Source organism: Malus sylvestris, chromosome 12 (assembly GCF_916048215.2).
Source record: "Malus sylvestris chromosome 12, drMalSylv7.2, whole genome shotgun sequence".
Lineage (NCBI taxonomy): Eukaryota > Viridiplantae > Streptophyta > Magnoliopsida > Rosales > Rosaceae > Malus > Malus sylvestris.
In genome coordinates this window covers 23,250,277-23,267,471 of record NC_062271.1, presented here as the reverse complement: position 1 = coordinate 23,267,471, position 17,195 = coordinate 23,250,277, and the positions used below count along the sequence as shown (strand labels likewise).

Sequence of the window (17,195 nt, the reverse complement as noted above, 5' to 3'; positions counted from 1 at the left end):
AGTACAAGTGGTAACAGTCAGTGGAAGAAGAAATCTATTTTTTATGAACTACCTTATTAAAAGCATCTGTTGATTAGACACAATCTTGATGTTATGCATATCGAGAAGAATATATGTGACAGTGTGGTGGGAACATTGCTAGGTATAGAAAAGTCTAAAGATGGATTGGCTGCACATGCAGATTTTGAAGTCTTGAACATAAGACGCAGTCAACACCCACATAGAGAAGGAAATAGAACATTTCTAGCTCCAGCTTTGTTCACGTTGAAAAGAGAACAAAAAACTGCGTTTTGCAATGTGTTGTCTACTATTCGGGTCCCCGATGGATATTCATCAAATTTATCGCGATGTGTGCACGTGAATGAACGAAAAATACATGGGTTGAAAAGTCATGATTGCCATGTTTTAATGCAGCAATTACTCCCGCTTGCAATACGCCCGGTTTTGCCTAAAGCTATTACTATGGTATTATTAGAGTTGAGTGCAATTTTCAGACAGTTGTGTAGTAAGAAGGAGTCTGAGGAAGGATTCAAGGAACTGAGTTCAAGAATTGCCTTGACATTATGTCAACTTGAAAAAATATTCCCTCCTGCATTTTTTGATATAATGGTGCACCTTCCAGTTCACTTGGCAGATGAAGCAGCTCTTGCAGGGCCTGTTCCCTATAGATGGATGTATCCAATTGAACGGTAATTAATAAATTTTTATAATTTTTTTACAATTGTAGTCATAACTTTAATTTATAATTATAATTGTTTGTGTTTTGTTTATAATTATAGGTATTTGCAAACATTGAAGCGCTATGTTCGTAATAAGGGTCGTCCTGAAGGTTCTATTGATGAAGCATATTTGGTGGATGAGTGCTTGTCCTTCTGTTCCATGTATCTTAGAGGATAGTGATGCTATTGACGTACTAGAGGATAGTGATGCTATGGATGATTATGTCATACCGAACTTGGATGATCGAATTCTTGATAATGAAAATTTCCATACAAGGGTTGGCGTGGAAGAAACTCCTTTTCTTGAATCATTAGCATTGCCTACCGAGTTCGTTAATCATGCCAATGTCGACGATGAGCTAACAGATGATGACGGGGAATAAATATGTTAATTATTTTATGTATTAATTATACTATCTTTCATTTCGTATGTTATGATATCTTATTATAAAATTATATTTCTTCTTTTTATTAAGTATTATATATAAGTTAAACCTTTTTTTTTAATATTGGGTTATACTTTTTTTTTTTAGCTTGTTTCCTGTCGCTTTTAACCGACGGCATATGTCATCTGCGTCGATTTAATTGAAATATTTTGGGCGGCACTTTTCCCGGTTTTTTTCAAGAGGGAATGGATTGGAAGAGCTTTTTCATTGAGTTGGCGTCGATTTTAACCGACGCAACCTTAGATTATTTCGACACAATGAAAGCTTATTTCGACACAGACTGTCATGTTACGTCGGTTTGATCCGACGCAATGTTAGCCTATTTTGACACAATGTCAGTCTATTTCGACGCAAGGTAAAAACCTCTTGTGAATTATATGTATTAATGCGAAAAAGGATGATTATTTTTTCTTATTTACAGTTCACGAAACTTTTAAGTTGTTAATTACACTATTTTTCTTTTTATTTAACAATTTTATACTTCTAAAAACTATAATATATATATATATATATTAAATTCTTTTATTTAAAAATTTTATACCCCTAAAAACGATCGATCTTCAATTTGAAATATTTACACTAGTGGATACCACAAAATCTTATGTTATACTTAATGAAAGTATGAATAAACTCTTTAAGTGTTAGTGAATCTATCGTTTTGATGGAATACAAATTCTACGAAACTAATTTCAACGATCCAACCGTCAAACATGTTTGTATATAATTCGAGATCGCATACGCCAAAAATTACAAAAAAAAAAAACATTCTGAGATAAAGTAAAGGGAAAAACTTATTCGACGGTTATTAACGAAAAATCACGATTTAACGGTTATTTTAACTCCAATTTTGATGATTTTTTATATGTACACTCTTTCACCCTATATGAATACAGTGAATGATTTCAATCTTCAATTTAAAATATTTACACTTAATGAAAGTATGAATAAACTCTTAAGAGTTGACAAAATATTTTTTAGTGCAATGTTTTAATGTGAAAAGTTATCTTTTTTTTTGGTTACACAACTTACACATAACGTACCATAAGTTTTGTACGTACCATAAGTTTTGTACGTACCAAAATAAGGATAATACAACGTACTAATAACTTGGTACGTACTAAATAAAAAATTGCATAACGTACCAAAATACTAATACATACCCAGATTAATACAAATTGGTACGTTATATTTAATATTTGTGCATGTTATATTTCATAATTGTATGTTAATATGATGTTTATATGTTTTTATAATTTAAAACAACAAATTATTTGCATAAGAAAAATTCATTTTAAACGAATTATGATAAGATAAGATAGGAAGTTTGTGGTGATTTTAGAATATTTATCATATTATTTTGTGAACTAGTTGGTCAATTATTTACAATAAAATTCATATTTTTTAATTAAAAATTAACAGAAGAATGTTTGATCAAAAGTTTAAAAGTTATAGATGTTTGATTAAAAAAATTCAAATTTAAGGCGTCTATATCAAAATGATCCTAAAATTATATTTCTCTTTTTTATTAAGTATTATGTATAAGTTAAATTTTATTTATTAAAATATTATATGAAATAACATAACTGCTTATTTTTTAATTTTGGGTTAAACTTTTTTTTTTCTCCTTGTTTACATTTTTTTTTTAGTTAAACTCTTTTTTTTTAATGTTGGGCGGGAATTTTCCCAGTTTTTTTGCACGGGGAAATGGATTGGAAGAATTAGGGTCATATTGGACGTGCGAATGAACCGAGGCATCAAAATAATAAGTGGTTGCGTCGAAATAATAAGTAGTGGCGTCGGTTTAAACCGATGCAACCACTTATTATTTCGACACAACCACTTATTATTTCGACGCCTCGTTTCATGCGTCGTTTTAAACCAACGCAACCACTGATTATTTTGACGCAACCATTTATTATTTCGATGCCTCGGTTCATTCGCACGTCCAATTTCGAGGCCACTGCAATGACTGTATGTCAGAAGAACGTCGGTTAAAACCGACGCAAATTGTCTTTTATTTCGACGCTAGGCAAATCTGTAAGAATAACGTCGGTTTTAACCGTCGCAATATGACCCTATTTCGACGCCAGTAGTATCCTTGCAGTCAAAAGTGTGTCAGGCTATGTGTATCTAGGTCGAGTAAGAGGTTGTGTCGGTTTTAAGCGACGTAATGTTTTCATATTTTGATGCTAAGTTTTTTTCCATATTTAAGCTTCTATATTTCGACCTATTTCTATGTGTTTCCTTTTCATTCTCTCATTTGACTCTCTCATTTGACTCCCTCTCCTTCTCCATCTTCTTTATTCCGCATTTCTTCCGTGATTCCTTTACTTTTTCTATGGATAGTAGTAGTGATCATCAACGTTATGAGGAACTTCATATGGAAGAGGAGGAGGTCGAAGCTGGTTATTTTTCCATATTATTATTAGTTTCGTTTCTATTTTTTTTTTGTGTGTTTAATCTACTATTATGCTTAAACTGAAAATTTACAGTTGTTTCCTACTTTTTTTGGTGTGTTTTAATTGTGGTTTTTGTATGAACAAGGAACATCTCAACGGAGGCGAGGACCCTCAGTTCCCAAATTGATGAAATAGCTTTGTTCATTTGATATGTCCGGAAAATGCATTAATGATAATTCTAGTGCATTTTCAAAATATGTGGCATCGGAGGTTAGAGACCACAGAAATCTCCCATTGGCGAAGCATTGGCGTAAGATTAAGGATGTAGATAAGGAAGCTTTCTGGAATAGAATTAAGGTATAGATATTTTTATTTTTACTAGAAAATAAAAGAATAATTCAATGATTGTTATAATATTTGACTTGGTTGATTTTTTTTTTTTTTTTTATGGATGTAGGGAAATATTGTTTTTAAAGATGCAGATATACCAAAAACGCCTTTGATCCGCTTTATGACGCTTAAGGTTGTTGAGCATGCACATAAAGAGTTTAGAAATAAGTTAAAAAAAAGTATTATACCGAAAGAGCAGCAGAGGAGCCTCGCCAGCCTCCTCCTGATGTGAATCCTACCCAGTGGGTTAATTTGTTGGCATACTGGAGTGGAGATAAAACAAAGGTAATCGTTATGTAGTTTATTTCGTTATAACTATAAATTTGTCTAATAAATTTTTTATTTTTATTTTCAGGAGGTTGCTGAAAAAAACAAGATTAATCGGCAAAGGAAAACAATGAACCATACTACTGGTACAAAATCTTTTGCAAGAAAGCGGCAAGAATATGTATGGATTGTACAATTTGAAGAAATGTTATTTTAAATATTCTATAGTTGTTATAAATTTTAATTTTAATGAGGTTTGCTTAAAATTGTTCGTGTGAAATTTTATTTTTGGTAAAGCGGAAGAAGCATGGGAAAGAAGACGATCCTGTAACCTTTTTTCGTGAATGTCATACACGAAAAAATGAAACTTGGATTGATGAAACATCGGAGCTTACATGGGTAATTTATTTTACTGTGTTTGTATTTCATTGTTATTAATTTTTATTATCTATAGCTTATTTTTCTGTTTTATGAATGAATTTTTATTTTTAAAAATTGTAATGCAAGGCAACAATGGAGAGCAATCTGCAAACTTTGATTCAGTCGGGGCAAGAGGATAATGAAGATCTTAGGACCCGTGTGTATGTTGATACAATGGGTCCTGAGAGGTATAATAGAGTCAGAGGATACGGTCATGGGGTGACTCCTGATATGGTGTCCTATGCGTTTTCTTCATCTTCTACATCAATTTCCTCCAAGAGGTCATCTAACAGTGCAATGGCATTGCTGATGACTCAAAATAATGAGTTGAAATTGAGGGACGAAAATAACAATAAACGGATTTCAGACCTAGAGAACAAGCAAAGTCAGATGTTTGCGTGGCTTTTCCAAAGATTTCAGCCACAACCACAACCACAACCACCGTATAGCCCGGGAACCCAACAGTCAGGCCAGAGTCAACCTCATCCTCCTCAATAGTCGGGTCAAAGTCAGCCACCCCTTGCATATCCTTATGCTGGCCATAATCAGCAACCTCCGTATCCTATGTATCCGATGCCTATGCAGCCCACGACATACATGCAGCAGCCGCCTATGCCATACATGCAGCAGCCTCCCATGCCTTACATGCAGGAGCCGCCTTATCAAGTGCCAATATATCGACCCGAGATGGCTGCTCATTGTCTTGAATTTCCAGCTGGGGGGTTTGATGAAATGCTTGCGGGTGTTGGATCTGATGTGGACTTGTCGAGGATGTTGGCATCAGATATAGGACCTCAAGGACGAGAAGGATATGTGCCACATTCAGGCGCAGATTCAGTTCAGTAGTTTATTTGGTTCGCTTTCTTGTCGGCTAAATATGACACTTTAATTGTTCTATCTTTTTTATTTTTTTATGTTATGTTTGTAATGTCGGATTTAGTAGTTGTTATGACGGATGAGTTTTTGTATATTAAGTGGAACGTTAGATGTACAATATTTGTGTATTTTGGCACTATTTTTCTTGTTAATTATTTTCATTAATGTTTATTTTGGCCTTGGAATTTATTATTGTAATTATATAAATTTTTTCTGTTACAATTAATTGAAGACGAATGCAGTTTGTCGGTTTTTTTTTATTATTTTTAACAAAGGTGGTGTCGGTTAAGACCGTTATTAGTTTGCATATTTTATTTATTTAATTGTTATTTGACGTCAATTTATGGGATATTAAATTGATTTAATTTTATTTCGATGTCGTTTAAAAGAGACAGTAGGATGGATATTTTACAATTAAATTGCTAATGAACGTCGCTTTAAAGCGACGTAATGTGTACGTATATGTCGGTTTAAACCGACGTGAATTTTAGTATCGCTTTAAAGCGACGCTGTTTAGTGGCAGTTTAAGCCAAGAAACCGACACTAAAGCCCTTTCGTGACGTTAGCAATAGTGTCGCTTTGAAAATGCGACATTACATTGTTTTGTGTCGAATTTTTGCCAAATTTCCGATAGAAATCAGATTTCTCGTCGGTTTTTGCTCCGACGGTGATAGCATATATTGTAGTAGTGTTATACATGTAATTACACGTTATTTTAACCCATTTATAACATTCATGTTTTCTATATGTATTTTTAACATATTATCGAAGAAATAAAAATATTTTAAATAAATTAAAATTTTAAATTTAAAAAATGCCAAATTTTTTAAATTTTAACGAAGTTGTCGAATAATACATGTACATGGACGTATTTTTAACGTACCATACCTGGTCCGTTCCTTATTTTTTGAACAATGCTTGAAAGCAACGGGATATTTAATATGTACCAAGAATAAGAATTGTAATCACTATTATTTTATATCGTCGAGATAATATTCAATATTACATAATTGAAATAAAAAACAAAATAGAAACTGAACATGCTGACTTGTATCGTAGATTGAGGTTTGCATATTGTTAATGTCCTAAAGACATAATTTTAGTTATTTGTTGTCTTGAAGTTTAATAGACATCCATCTCCCATGAGTCAACTGTCTATAAATGAAGGACTAACACCAAATAGTTAATCTCTGACGAACATTGTATGTTTTTGTCAAGCAAGTCTTGAGCCCGAAATATTAATGTTTCTGTCAATTAAGTCTTCGGCTCATGACTCCAATACCAGAACATTCAAATAAGAATTCCCCAGTGCCCAAGACTAAACTTTTATCTTTAGTCGATCCCTTTCAAAACATGACAAGCCACTTAAACTTATAAAGCCTATATAAAACCTGGTTTTCGCCGATGTGATTTGTGTTAATTCTGAACTTGAACCAAAGCATCCTTCAAAAGTAGCAGATTTGCAGTTGTAGAGCCCTAGCCTGGGCCCGTTTACTAATTAGTGGGTTTTGGATGCGGGCTGTGTTTAAAACGGATCTAATTAACTAACCAAGATTGAAAGGAAAGTCCAATCCATACTGGTTCGCTCGTTCCTATTCGTGTAGGAATTAGGAATAAAATTATATTTCTTGGATTCTAACTCAAAATTTCTCACATGGAAGGGGTTGACATTGATACAAAGTCAGCTCCAATTTTAATCATACGACTAATATATCTTAGTCCTCTTTATATACAATTAAAGAATTGCTTTTTCTTCCTTTAGAAAGACCTCACTTCTTAATTGAGAACTCGAAGCCGGGTCAAAATAGACATAATATATCTATTATTCATTTTCCACAAGGATTTTACAAATTCGTTCAAATGCAGCTGGTCTTAACTATAGTGATTGATAGTACTACGTGGTGGAGTCACATATGTCATTGGTTGTCCATGATCCCAACAACTTCAAAATCTCTATGTATATATGATTGTGTATTTGTATTTAACCCCAATAAACAGTTATGGAAAACTAAATCATAACTTCTGTCTTCTTTTAATTTTGTTTTCTTTTATCATCCATGAGTTGAATATCAGAGTGCGGAACGAACAAGACTAACAAAATAATAAGAATATTGTTAAACAAACTAGAATGCCGAAACGGCTACAAAACCCTAAGAGACTACATTGTGAATGACTTATTATTCATGCTAAATTACAAGTTATATTTATAGAAAGCAAAACCTAAGAAACCCTAACTCGGATGGGCTAGGCCCAATTACTAAACTAACAAGCAAAACTCAAATACTAAAATAAACCTAAATACTAATATTTTCCAACACCCCCTATCAAACTCATGGTGGTATACGACATGAGTTTGCAAAAAAGTAGATGCGGACTGGCTCCGTTAGGCGGACTGGCAGGCATGCAAACTTGACTTGACTTGATTCTTGACTTGACTTGACTTGACTTGATTCTTGATTCTTGACTTAACTTGATTCTTGATTCTTGATTGCAAACTGGCAAACTGATTCTTGATTCTTACTGGCAAACTGATTCTGGTTCCGACTAGCTAGAGTTAAGAGTATGGAAAGAACCCGTCACTAAATGGACGAGATTTCCATATCTCAATTGTAACAACGAATGAACAAACACAACACAATCACTCAAGTGGTCACAATTCCAAGCACTCGAATGATGAACACAAAACAATCTCAATCAAACCAAAAAATGGCTGGCAAACAGCCTATATTTTCTCTTTGCCCGTGTGGGCCAAAAAACCTCCAACTTTTTCTTTCTTTTTTTCCCTTTTTTTTCCCCTTCCTTCTTCCTTCCTTTTTTTCCTTCTGTGTGAACCAACAACATCAGCCTTTTTTTTTTTCTTTTTCTATCCTTTCCTTCCTTCCCATTTTTCTTTCTTTTTCTTTCATGCGAACAAACAGTAGAACCTTTCTGTTTTCCTTTTTTTTCTCTTTCAAACAATCAATACCAACTAACAATCTAAAACGAATGACGACAAAGGCAAACAAATTGATACCAATGAGAACGGATTGTACCCTAAGGATTGAACCCGCTCTGATACCAAGTTGAATATCAGAGTGCGAAATGAACAAGACTAACAAAATAATAAGAATATTATTAAACAAACTAGAATGCCGAAATGACTACAAAACCCTAAGAGACTACATTGCGAATGACTTATTATTCATGCTAAACTACAAGTTATATTTATAGAGAGCAAAACCTAAGAACTCCTAACTCGGATGGACTAAGCCCAATTTCTAAACTAATAAGCGAAACCCAAATACTAAAATAAACCTAAATACTAATATTTTCCAACAACATGTCTTTGCTTTCTCTTTTCTTGTATGTGACTTTATTCTACGACCAAGTGCTCAATGAAATGCCAAGCCTTGGCAGCCTTCAACATTACTAGACAGTTTACTACAGTTGCCCTCAACAAGCCTCTATTGATCCTAGTAGTTGTCGACATACGTTGGCGTAGGCTTTTGACAAATTGTGCAAGAATCGGTAAGTGCCCACCAAATACTCAACAATATAGTCCAATGAAACTTTTTTTTGTTGAAATTATGGCCCCACAACTGACGTGAATGTGTGATGGACACCTTAAGAAGTATCCCTGTCTCGCAAGAGCAGTAAGGACCTAGATTCTTTGTTAATCAACCCCTCTGCATGCAAAATCTTACCAATTCCTCCTGTTCTTGTTTCCATATTTATTTTCATTTTGGTAGAAGCAAATGAATTATCATTTGCCTCAACTTGCAATACTAAAGTCTATAACAGTATGAGACATTTTTAATGTGATGATCACACCGTCACATGATGTTACTAATTTACGCATTATAATATTGGTAGATGATAGTTAGCATACTCATAGTAGTGTGAATTGATACAATTAAACGAGAAGTACGTGTTATTGCTTTTTTTTTCCTTTTCACTCTAATAAAGCAGCAGCCTCTTTCACAAGCAAGAAAGTGCTTATTTTCTACCAAATTAATCGGTGATATATATGCACAAGAACTAGGAACAACCTTCACAAAGAGTAGGAAAAGTTAGGTTTTTTAACCAAGTAATGGAAAACATGACAAGGATTTCCACCCTCTCGTCACATTGCCTACGCAGCTCAAAACAGATGATATACACATGGGTGGTGCTATCCACACATCTATTTTACTTATCTTACACTCTTTGTTAATTTTTATTATTTAATATTTTTTCAATCCATTCAATCGGTGACTAAAAATTATGAGAAATGTGTAAAAGATGAAAAATGATGTGTGGACAGCATCACCATATATACATATCACGTCAAATAATCAACTTTTGTTGTGTATTACTATTTCCCAACAATCACTTTTCAAATTGAAAATTATAAGTAGTTGATGCAGCAAGCCACTCTTTTTAGTTATAATATTATATATTTGCTTTGTTGCAATGTATATTAAAACATGTTTCATTTGTTTGGATGCCAAATGTGCAACTTAATTAAATATATTAGAGTGTTCATTGGTTATTAACAGATATGAAATCTCTTCCACTTTCTCCACCCTTTCAACTTTTTTTTTCTTTTCTTTTTTTCTGTTAATGACACCAACGACCGAAATGATGCACTAAACAAAATAATAAATAATTCACACAAACGATTCACTAAGCGTTTTTTTTTCTTTCAAACACGATTAACTTTGAATACGTGCAATTATCTGCAAAGGCTACATGCAGGGGCGGAGCCAATTCAGGCTTAGAAGGATCAGCTAAACCTTCTGCCCATTTGCATCACTATAGCAATGTAGATCTTTTCTAACATTTTGCCAAGTTTGTTCAGCTTTGACCCTTCTCGCCCTAGTAATTATTGAATTCCTTACTAACATTGTTTTGGAATTTTAGTCAAAATAAGTCAGGAATAGTCTATATATAATAATTTTTGGAATGATGATTATCAGTCTAATGTGTAGATATATTGAATTTATTATATTATAAACAGTCATAAGACACTAAAAAGAAAAATAATAGAGATAATGCACAATTAGAATGAATCAAAGATTATATATTAGTATTTAAGATATATATTGTTTATGGATGTGTATTTTTCTATTTTGATGAACAACAATGAGTTCAATTTTTTTAGCTCTGTTCATTTTCAATTGTAAGTGGGAAGTTTTAGGCTTGACTCTCAATGTGTGACTTAGTTAAATCTCTCACTTCATGTAAAATTGACCACCTATGACAATATTTCTGACTCTGCCACTAACTACATGTATTCTATTTATAAATTTAAACAAAAAAAAAACACTATTATTTTAAATGTACAAATTTACAGTTCGTCTCATATTCGTTGTTTCATCACTTGGTGCCATTTGGGTTGCCAAATTTTATTTTACGCATGGCTGAAAGGCATGTCTACTGAAAGCTCAAAACTATTGGAGAGAAGAATCACAATACTTTTGTATAAACATTGAGGGAACACAAGAAAGCCAAAAAGTGGGCGGGGGTTTTGTGACTAAGGTATATGTGGTCATAAATCAAACATAAAAAGCTAATAATCAAAATTAGAATAAAGGTAGCCAAAAGTGCTTTTGCTATGCAACTTGCAGAAAAGTTGCTTCTTTGAAAAAAGAAAGTGGGTAAACTTGTCACTTAATAGTTGAGTCCTAATTCTCGAAGGATTTTTTTTTGAGAATCTCGAAGATCTGTGAATCGTGTTTGTTTATCGTACATCATACGATCAGAAATTATTTTAAATAATTTTATTTAAAAATAAGTATAAATAGTACTTGACAAAAATTGATCACACGATGTACGATGAATGGACACAATTCACGAATTCCCAGAATCCGGAGAGGATCTTGTTGGCTTAATAGTTCAAATTTTTTTGTAGGGATAACCCATTCTTTATAATTTGGTCATGTTGCCTCAAGTATTTTGTCTAGTGGGTGGGACCAAAATAAGGTGTACAAGGCAATATGGTGGGCACTAGGCTTTTCATAAGGTTTTTGCATAAAGCAAACAATAATTTTAGTGCCAGCAATTAGCAACAGCAAGCAACTAAACAAAGGTCCAATTCAAAGAGAGATTTTTTAATGTGCCCAAAATACGGATACATATATTATATGTCATTATTAAAATGCAATTTATTTTTTTCAAGTATCTTTCCACTTATATAATGATATACAACATATATGCTTGTTTTCCGGATACTGAAAAATCTCTCCAATTCAAGGAATGGGAATAGAAATGGGAATAGGGATAGGAATTAGAATACGGATTGTGCTATTCTTGTCCAATGTTTAACTGCCTAATGGATGTTGTTTGGGATTTACCTCCTAGATAAAACATGGGGGGAAATCTTTTAGTTCCAATGAAAAAAATGACACGTGAGACATACAATGATTATCCAAAAAATTACTTGATCTTAGTCAAGCACAAAGTTGGTGGTAATTCTTATCCCAAATAAAAAAAAAAAAGGTTGGTGGTAAATAATCCTAACTTCTGCAATGAGGAGAGCTCCATACATATGTAAACTACATGGAGCTTGGTGGAATGACTGCTCATCCACAGTTAACCCTAGTCAACTAAAACAAGACAGTTCTCAGTTTCAACCGAAATAAGCAAGTGCGCACTTGGATATTAAGATCAAACGCGTGGAGGACTACTTATGTTAAAGAACTATCACCATTAGAGAGTTTTCAACCATAACATTGTTACTTCAACATTGGTCTTAATACCGAAGAAATTTCAACTATAACGCTACATCTTAGAAATTGGTCCATTAGAATCTTACCTTCCGTCCATTTAACTGAACAGTTGAAGAATCCTTACCCTTAGAATAATGTTTACTAATCAAGAACTAGGGTCAGGAGGAATCATATTAGTTAGAAATTGGGATAAGCAGAAATCAATCGAAGTGAGACATTAATTCATTCCACTTATGTAAACGCATCCTTCTCGTCATTACCGAGTACTACGTGGATGGTTAACAGTTTCATATGCTTGATGATATCCATGCACAGGTGACTTATACAGTCAAGATCATTCCATCCACATTGCAAATTGACTAGCAAGAAGATCCCTTTTGTCATGAAAGTGCTTTCACGCATAAACAAAAGTCAAGATTATTTTTCTCAAAGAATCCAAAGCCCCCATATGTTGAGGTCCAACTAAAAATTAAGTAATGCAGAAAATTGACATAAAGATTGATTAGTCATAACATTATGGCTTAGATGTCCCATGAAATACCGTAGGAATAGGATTAGGGGGACTTTTTGAAGTTTTGCTTTATATGGCACAGTACACCTTAAGAATCATTAAACCATGATTCCCCTTGTTGATTGCATTTGGCAGTCAACCAAAATCCAAGGCTATCCAGATATCACTGACAATTGGCTTGCTTTTGAGGGTGGGAGGGAATTTGAAACATTTTTAATTTATTTTGTTGTACGGCTCTTTGTGGAGAATTATTTCACAAAATCAGAATTTCTGTTGAATTATCAGAGTTTTGGACATAAGATTTTTAAATGCATAGTAAACGTTCTTAATTACTTCAACTACAAGTTTATTACACTCCACAGGTAACGTTTTTGAGAGAAATTACTGCATTCATTAAACATACAATCAGACTAGAGGAAATATGCATATGCCGCCGAGGGGCTAAACCACCATATATATGTGACCCCTCGCAATTTTTTTTTCCTTTTAAACACTTAATCTTGTCTTTGTTTTTTCTATTAACTCTCACGCTAAATTCCTTTTGAGTTGTGTATTTTTCTAATATGAATGAGTATTTTGATTCCTCTCGCTTGAATTAGTGGCTCTTGGTCTTAGCTTAGGGTCAAGATTCGATCCAATTAAGGGGCAGTCACATGCATTATATAAAATCCTTTTTTACCTAAACGAGCAAGGGGTGAAGAGATCCAATTATATTTTTGTCACTTGAAGTAATCCACTGGACTCGGGCATCCGTGACATGGATTGTGTAAAACCAAGCATAGTTCTTTTTTCTTGCATTAAAATTATTTTAGTACCAACGTAATGAGAGAGATACTAACAATATTTGGTGATAAAGAGATAGTAATGAAGTTAATACTGTGATAGTTTTAAAGCACATAAACACATTTATGCGTGCATTTATACAAGCAATGGTGGATGTGTATTGGTACCAAGGTGGTTCCAGGACCATCGAGTTTGGGAAATGTACATGTGAAGATCTTCCGATGACATTCCGAATGTTTGGTATGGATCTCTTTTGAGCCTATCAGTGCTTGATGTAATATCTGTTAAGCATATCTCGACAAGTTATGTCGACAACACTCAATAATTTTCTTGATATTACTCATCAAATTGCTTCGGCATATGTCAATATCTGTTGACATGTGCGCAATATAATTTGACTGACGACAACAATCTCACCAAGTTTTCTACGAAATGCCTCAGTGAATAAAGTGAATTTTTTTACTCGTTTCGCGCTACATTTCTATCTAAAATAACTATTATTTTAACATTGAGACCCTCAAAGTTAGAATTTTAAATCCACTACTGGATATAAGTCATGTAACAGACAAGATACTAATGGAGAATAATAATCTTAGTTTCACTCAAGAATCTACCCGTTCCACTACTTTTGGGTTTCGATTCAAATGCTACAGTTATATACCGCATCGATGGTTTAACTGTGCAAAAAAAATCTTAAAAGAAAAGGGGGATGTACCATAAAATCGCTTTTTGCAGAAAATTATACTTGATATAGAATATTTATAAACAGATGCAAATTTTCAATCCCAGATTACTCTTTCGTTTCTGACTATTTACTCAAACTCGCAAAGCACACAACCAGAACATTACAAGTGATCATAAAGCTCAAAGCTTCATGTAAATACGAAGATGAACTAACTGATCCTTTTGTAGAGCTACGGACTAACACAAAGTCCTCATCAACTTTTGTCCACCATAGGTCGAGTAATGCACCCTCCTCCCATTCCAAAACATTGAACTAATGCACGAACGTTCACTGGTATCGCATTGATTGCATCTCAAACCTCGCATTGTAATGTCCAAACTGAGATCCATGAAGACTGCCACTCAGAAAACTTTGCTCCTCAAGCTTAGGTACGTGTGTAGACATCCCACAAAACGGTCCCATGAAGTTGTTGTTCCCATTTGCAGAACCAACCAAATGCTGTCCCTCATCGGCTGATTTCCAGTCAATGCTCGTGCCGGTCAACTTCTGATGCTGGTGTGGCTGCTGCACCACGGTTGAGGAATGAGCCGATGATGGCGGGCTCTTAGTACTGTCAGGTGAGGACGGTTTCACATCGAGGAGATTGACTGTTGTGATATCGTGGATGCTAGATCTTCTCTTGTCCTTCCCTCCTGTGAGTTGCCTGATAAAGTACTTTTGTGCATGACTAGCAACCTGAGTGGGCGTCCTTGTGGTCACAAAATTTCGAGAGATGTTTCTCCAGTCACCTTTTCCATACTTTTTAAGGCCCATCAGAAATTGCCTGCAGTACAATTTTTACAGAAGCTTCAACATCAAAAACTGCAGCAGAACACCACTAGGAAGCAAATCCAAAAGCACTTTTCTAGTAAGCCAATATTTTAAACAGATTATTTACTGTTCATGTGTATATTAAATTGTACGAATTAAACCTAATTTACCAGATCAAACAGACTTTAGCCCTCAAAACATCGTAATCTTAGCTTAAGAAGCTCTATATACCATTTAACTTTGTTCAGCTGGATTTTTAACTGTACTTTATGTTTATCTTCTAAGCTTTTCAAGTAAGTAAACTATTATGAAAGGCTTTAAATCCCCGACATGGGATTCAAGCTCTCAACAAATACCAGGACAAAGAAATATATCACATATTCAATAAGTAAGTGTACCTGTGTTCTTCTTCTGTCCATGGCACCCCTTTCTTTCTCTCCTGATCAGCGGGCCTAGTCGAGGCACCTCGCTTTCCACCAACACTGTAAAACTGCTTCAACCCGTCAAATCCCTGATCGTTAACCCACTCCAATGTGAAATTGTTACTGGTGTAACCAGGAATTGGGATAAGCCCGGCTTCGATATCACTGACATCTTCTTCTAATTCCTTGTACTGTTTGATGACATCTCCGACAGTCTTTCCGGGGATCATAGCCGCCACACTGAGCCACCGCTCGGGCGTGTCCTTATCGTATAAAGCGAGAGCATTTTCGAATAGCTTGTTCTCTTCTGCAGTCCAATCGGCTCCCTTGCTCTCTTGAAACAACCAATTGGAGTTTTGCAGATTTGGAGAGAAAATTTCCATTCCTCTGAACATGGTTTTTTTCAAATAGTTTGGCCGATCTGGGCAACTATTGAATCACATAGCAAGTATGCCAATGAGTGTTTCTCTCTCCTCTCTCTCTTTGAAAGCTCAAAGAGAGAGAAAACCCAGATAGGAAATGCAGAGAAGTGAAGGTCCCTGTGACCAAATAGGCTTAATTAATCAAGGCGTAGTATTTGGAAAGGAATCTCGGGGGGATTTAACGCAAGCACGTGTTGTGGAATCTGAAAAATACCCAACCTTTACAAAACCTAAGGGGAAATCCAATAAGCAAGTTCGAAAATATTAGATCTTAGATTGCCAAAGATAAACCCTAGACGGCCAATTCAGAAATACATCGAAAGGAGTAAAACCCAGATCAAGTTTCCAAGAAAGATTGAAGCTGGCAGAGAGAAATGAAAACTTCAGAAGATTATAACGAAAACCCAGAAAAGAAAACAAGAACCCAATTAAGGAAAGTGGAAAAAGGAGAGAGCTTTTTGCATAGCTGAGCTGAAGAGGAGAAAGTTGATGTTTTCTTTGCTGGGTTTGCAGGTTTCGGAGTTAAAGCTAGAGAGAAGAGGAGAAGAGCGAGAAAGGAGTGAACGCAGAAGGGGATTGTGAGACTGAGCGATCTATGGAACAGTAACAAAGTAGAGAGAGAGAGAGAGAGAGAGGGAGAGTGAAAAATGGAGAGAGGTCAAGTTGTTGAATTGTGATTGGTGGTATGGGTTTGTGGGCGCAGCGAGTAGAGAGAGAAGGGGAAAGAGTAGAGAGAAACTAGGGAGAATGATGCCCAACTGAACTAAATGTTGAGACTTTGAAATTGACAGCCTGTGATTCGCTGATTGGTGACAGAATGCGCATGTGGGCCTTTTGGTAATTGCGCACAGAAACAGACCAATTTATTTTTTTTCCTGTAAAAAATCCCAGATAGAACTTTATATTATATTTTTTGAAAATGCGAGATTATTTTTTTGAACAAACGATATTATTTATATTAAATACTGATTTAGTATTGAGGTATTTTTATAAAAAGTGGGGATAAAAAAGAAACTGAGCTAAAAAAGATTGTTTATTAAGCATTTAAAAACAACTTATTTTCACAGTTTTTGGTGAAAAAAAAAGTTGAAAACGTGAAGCAGTAAAAATGAGCTTATTCTCATAGCACAGCAGAAGCAGTTTTTTTTTTCAAAGCACAACAATACCAAACTAGCTCTAAGACTACACCCAACCCTAGGCTAAAAGCCAAAATACCCCACTTATCCCTCCCCCACCCAAACACAACCCAACCCAAGCCAAATGTCAAACCAAGGCCAAATATCCCCCAAGATTTAGCCCACAAAAGCGTGGACTCGCCCAAAATTACCCCACTCTTAGCCCGTTCACTCTCCCACT

At 34.6% G+C, this 17,195-nt stretch overlaps 1 protein-coding gene across 1 annotated transcript; it reads right to left on the bottom strand.

Moving 5' to 3' along the window:
• Positions 1-14,226: 14,226 nt before the first annotated feature.
• Positions 14,227-16,579, bottom strand: LOC126594339 (transcription factor DIVARICATA-like). Its single transcript, XM_050260583.1, has 2 exons — positions 15,394-16,579; positions 14,227-15,008 (listed from the first exon to the last, which is right to left on the bottom strand). The coding sequence occupies exons 1-2, from the start codon at positions 15,810-15,812 to the stop codon at positions 14,513-14,515; spliced, it is 915 nt and encodes a 304-aa protein (XP_050116540.1). The 5' UTR covers positions 15,813-16,579; the 3' UTR covers positions 14,227-14,512.
• Positions 16,580-17,195: the final 616 nt, after the last annotated feature.

What these genes read in the sequence shown, in the direction of transcription:
- LOC126594339 (XM_050260583.1), bottom strand. Translation starts at nt 15,812, where the DNA reads ATGTTCAGAGGAATGGAAATTTTCTCTCCAAATCTGCAAAACTCCAAT. An exon ending in TGGACAGAAGAAGAACACAG is followed by an intron (nt 15,009 to 15,393) that starts GTACACTTACTT and finishes ATTGTACTGCAG; the next exon opens with GCAATTTCTGATGGGCCTTA.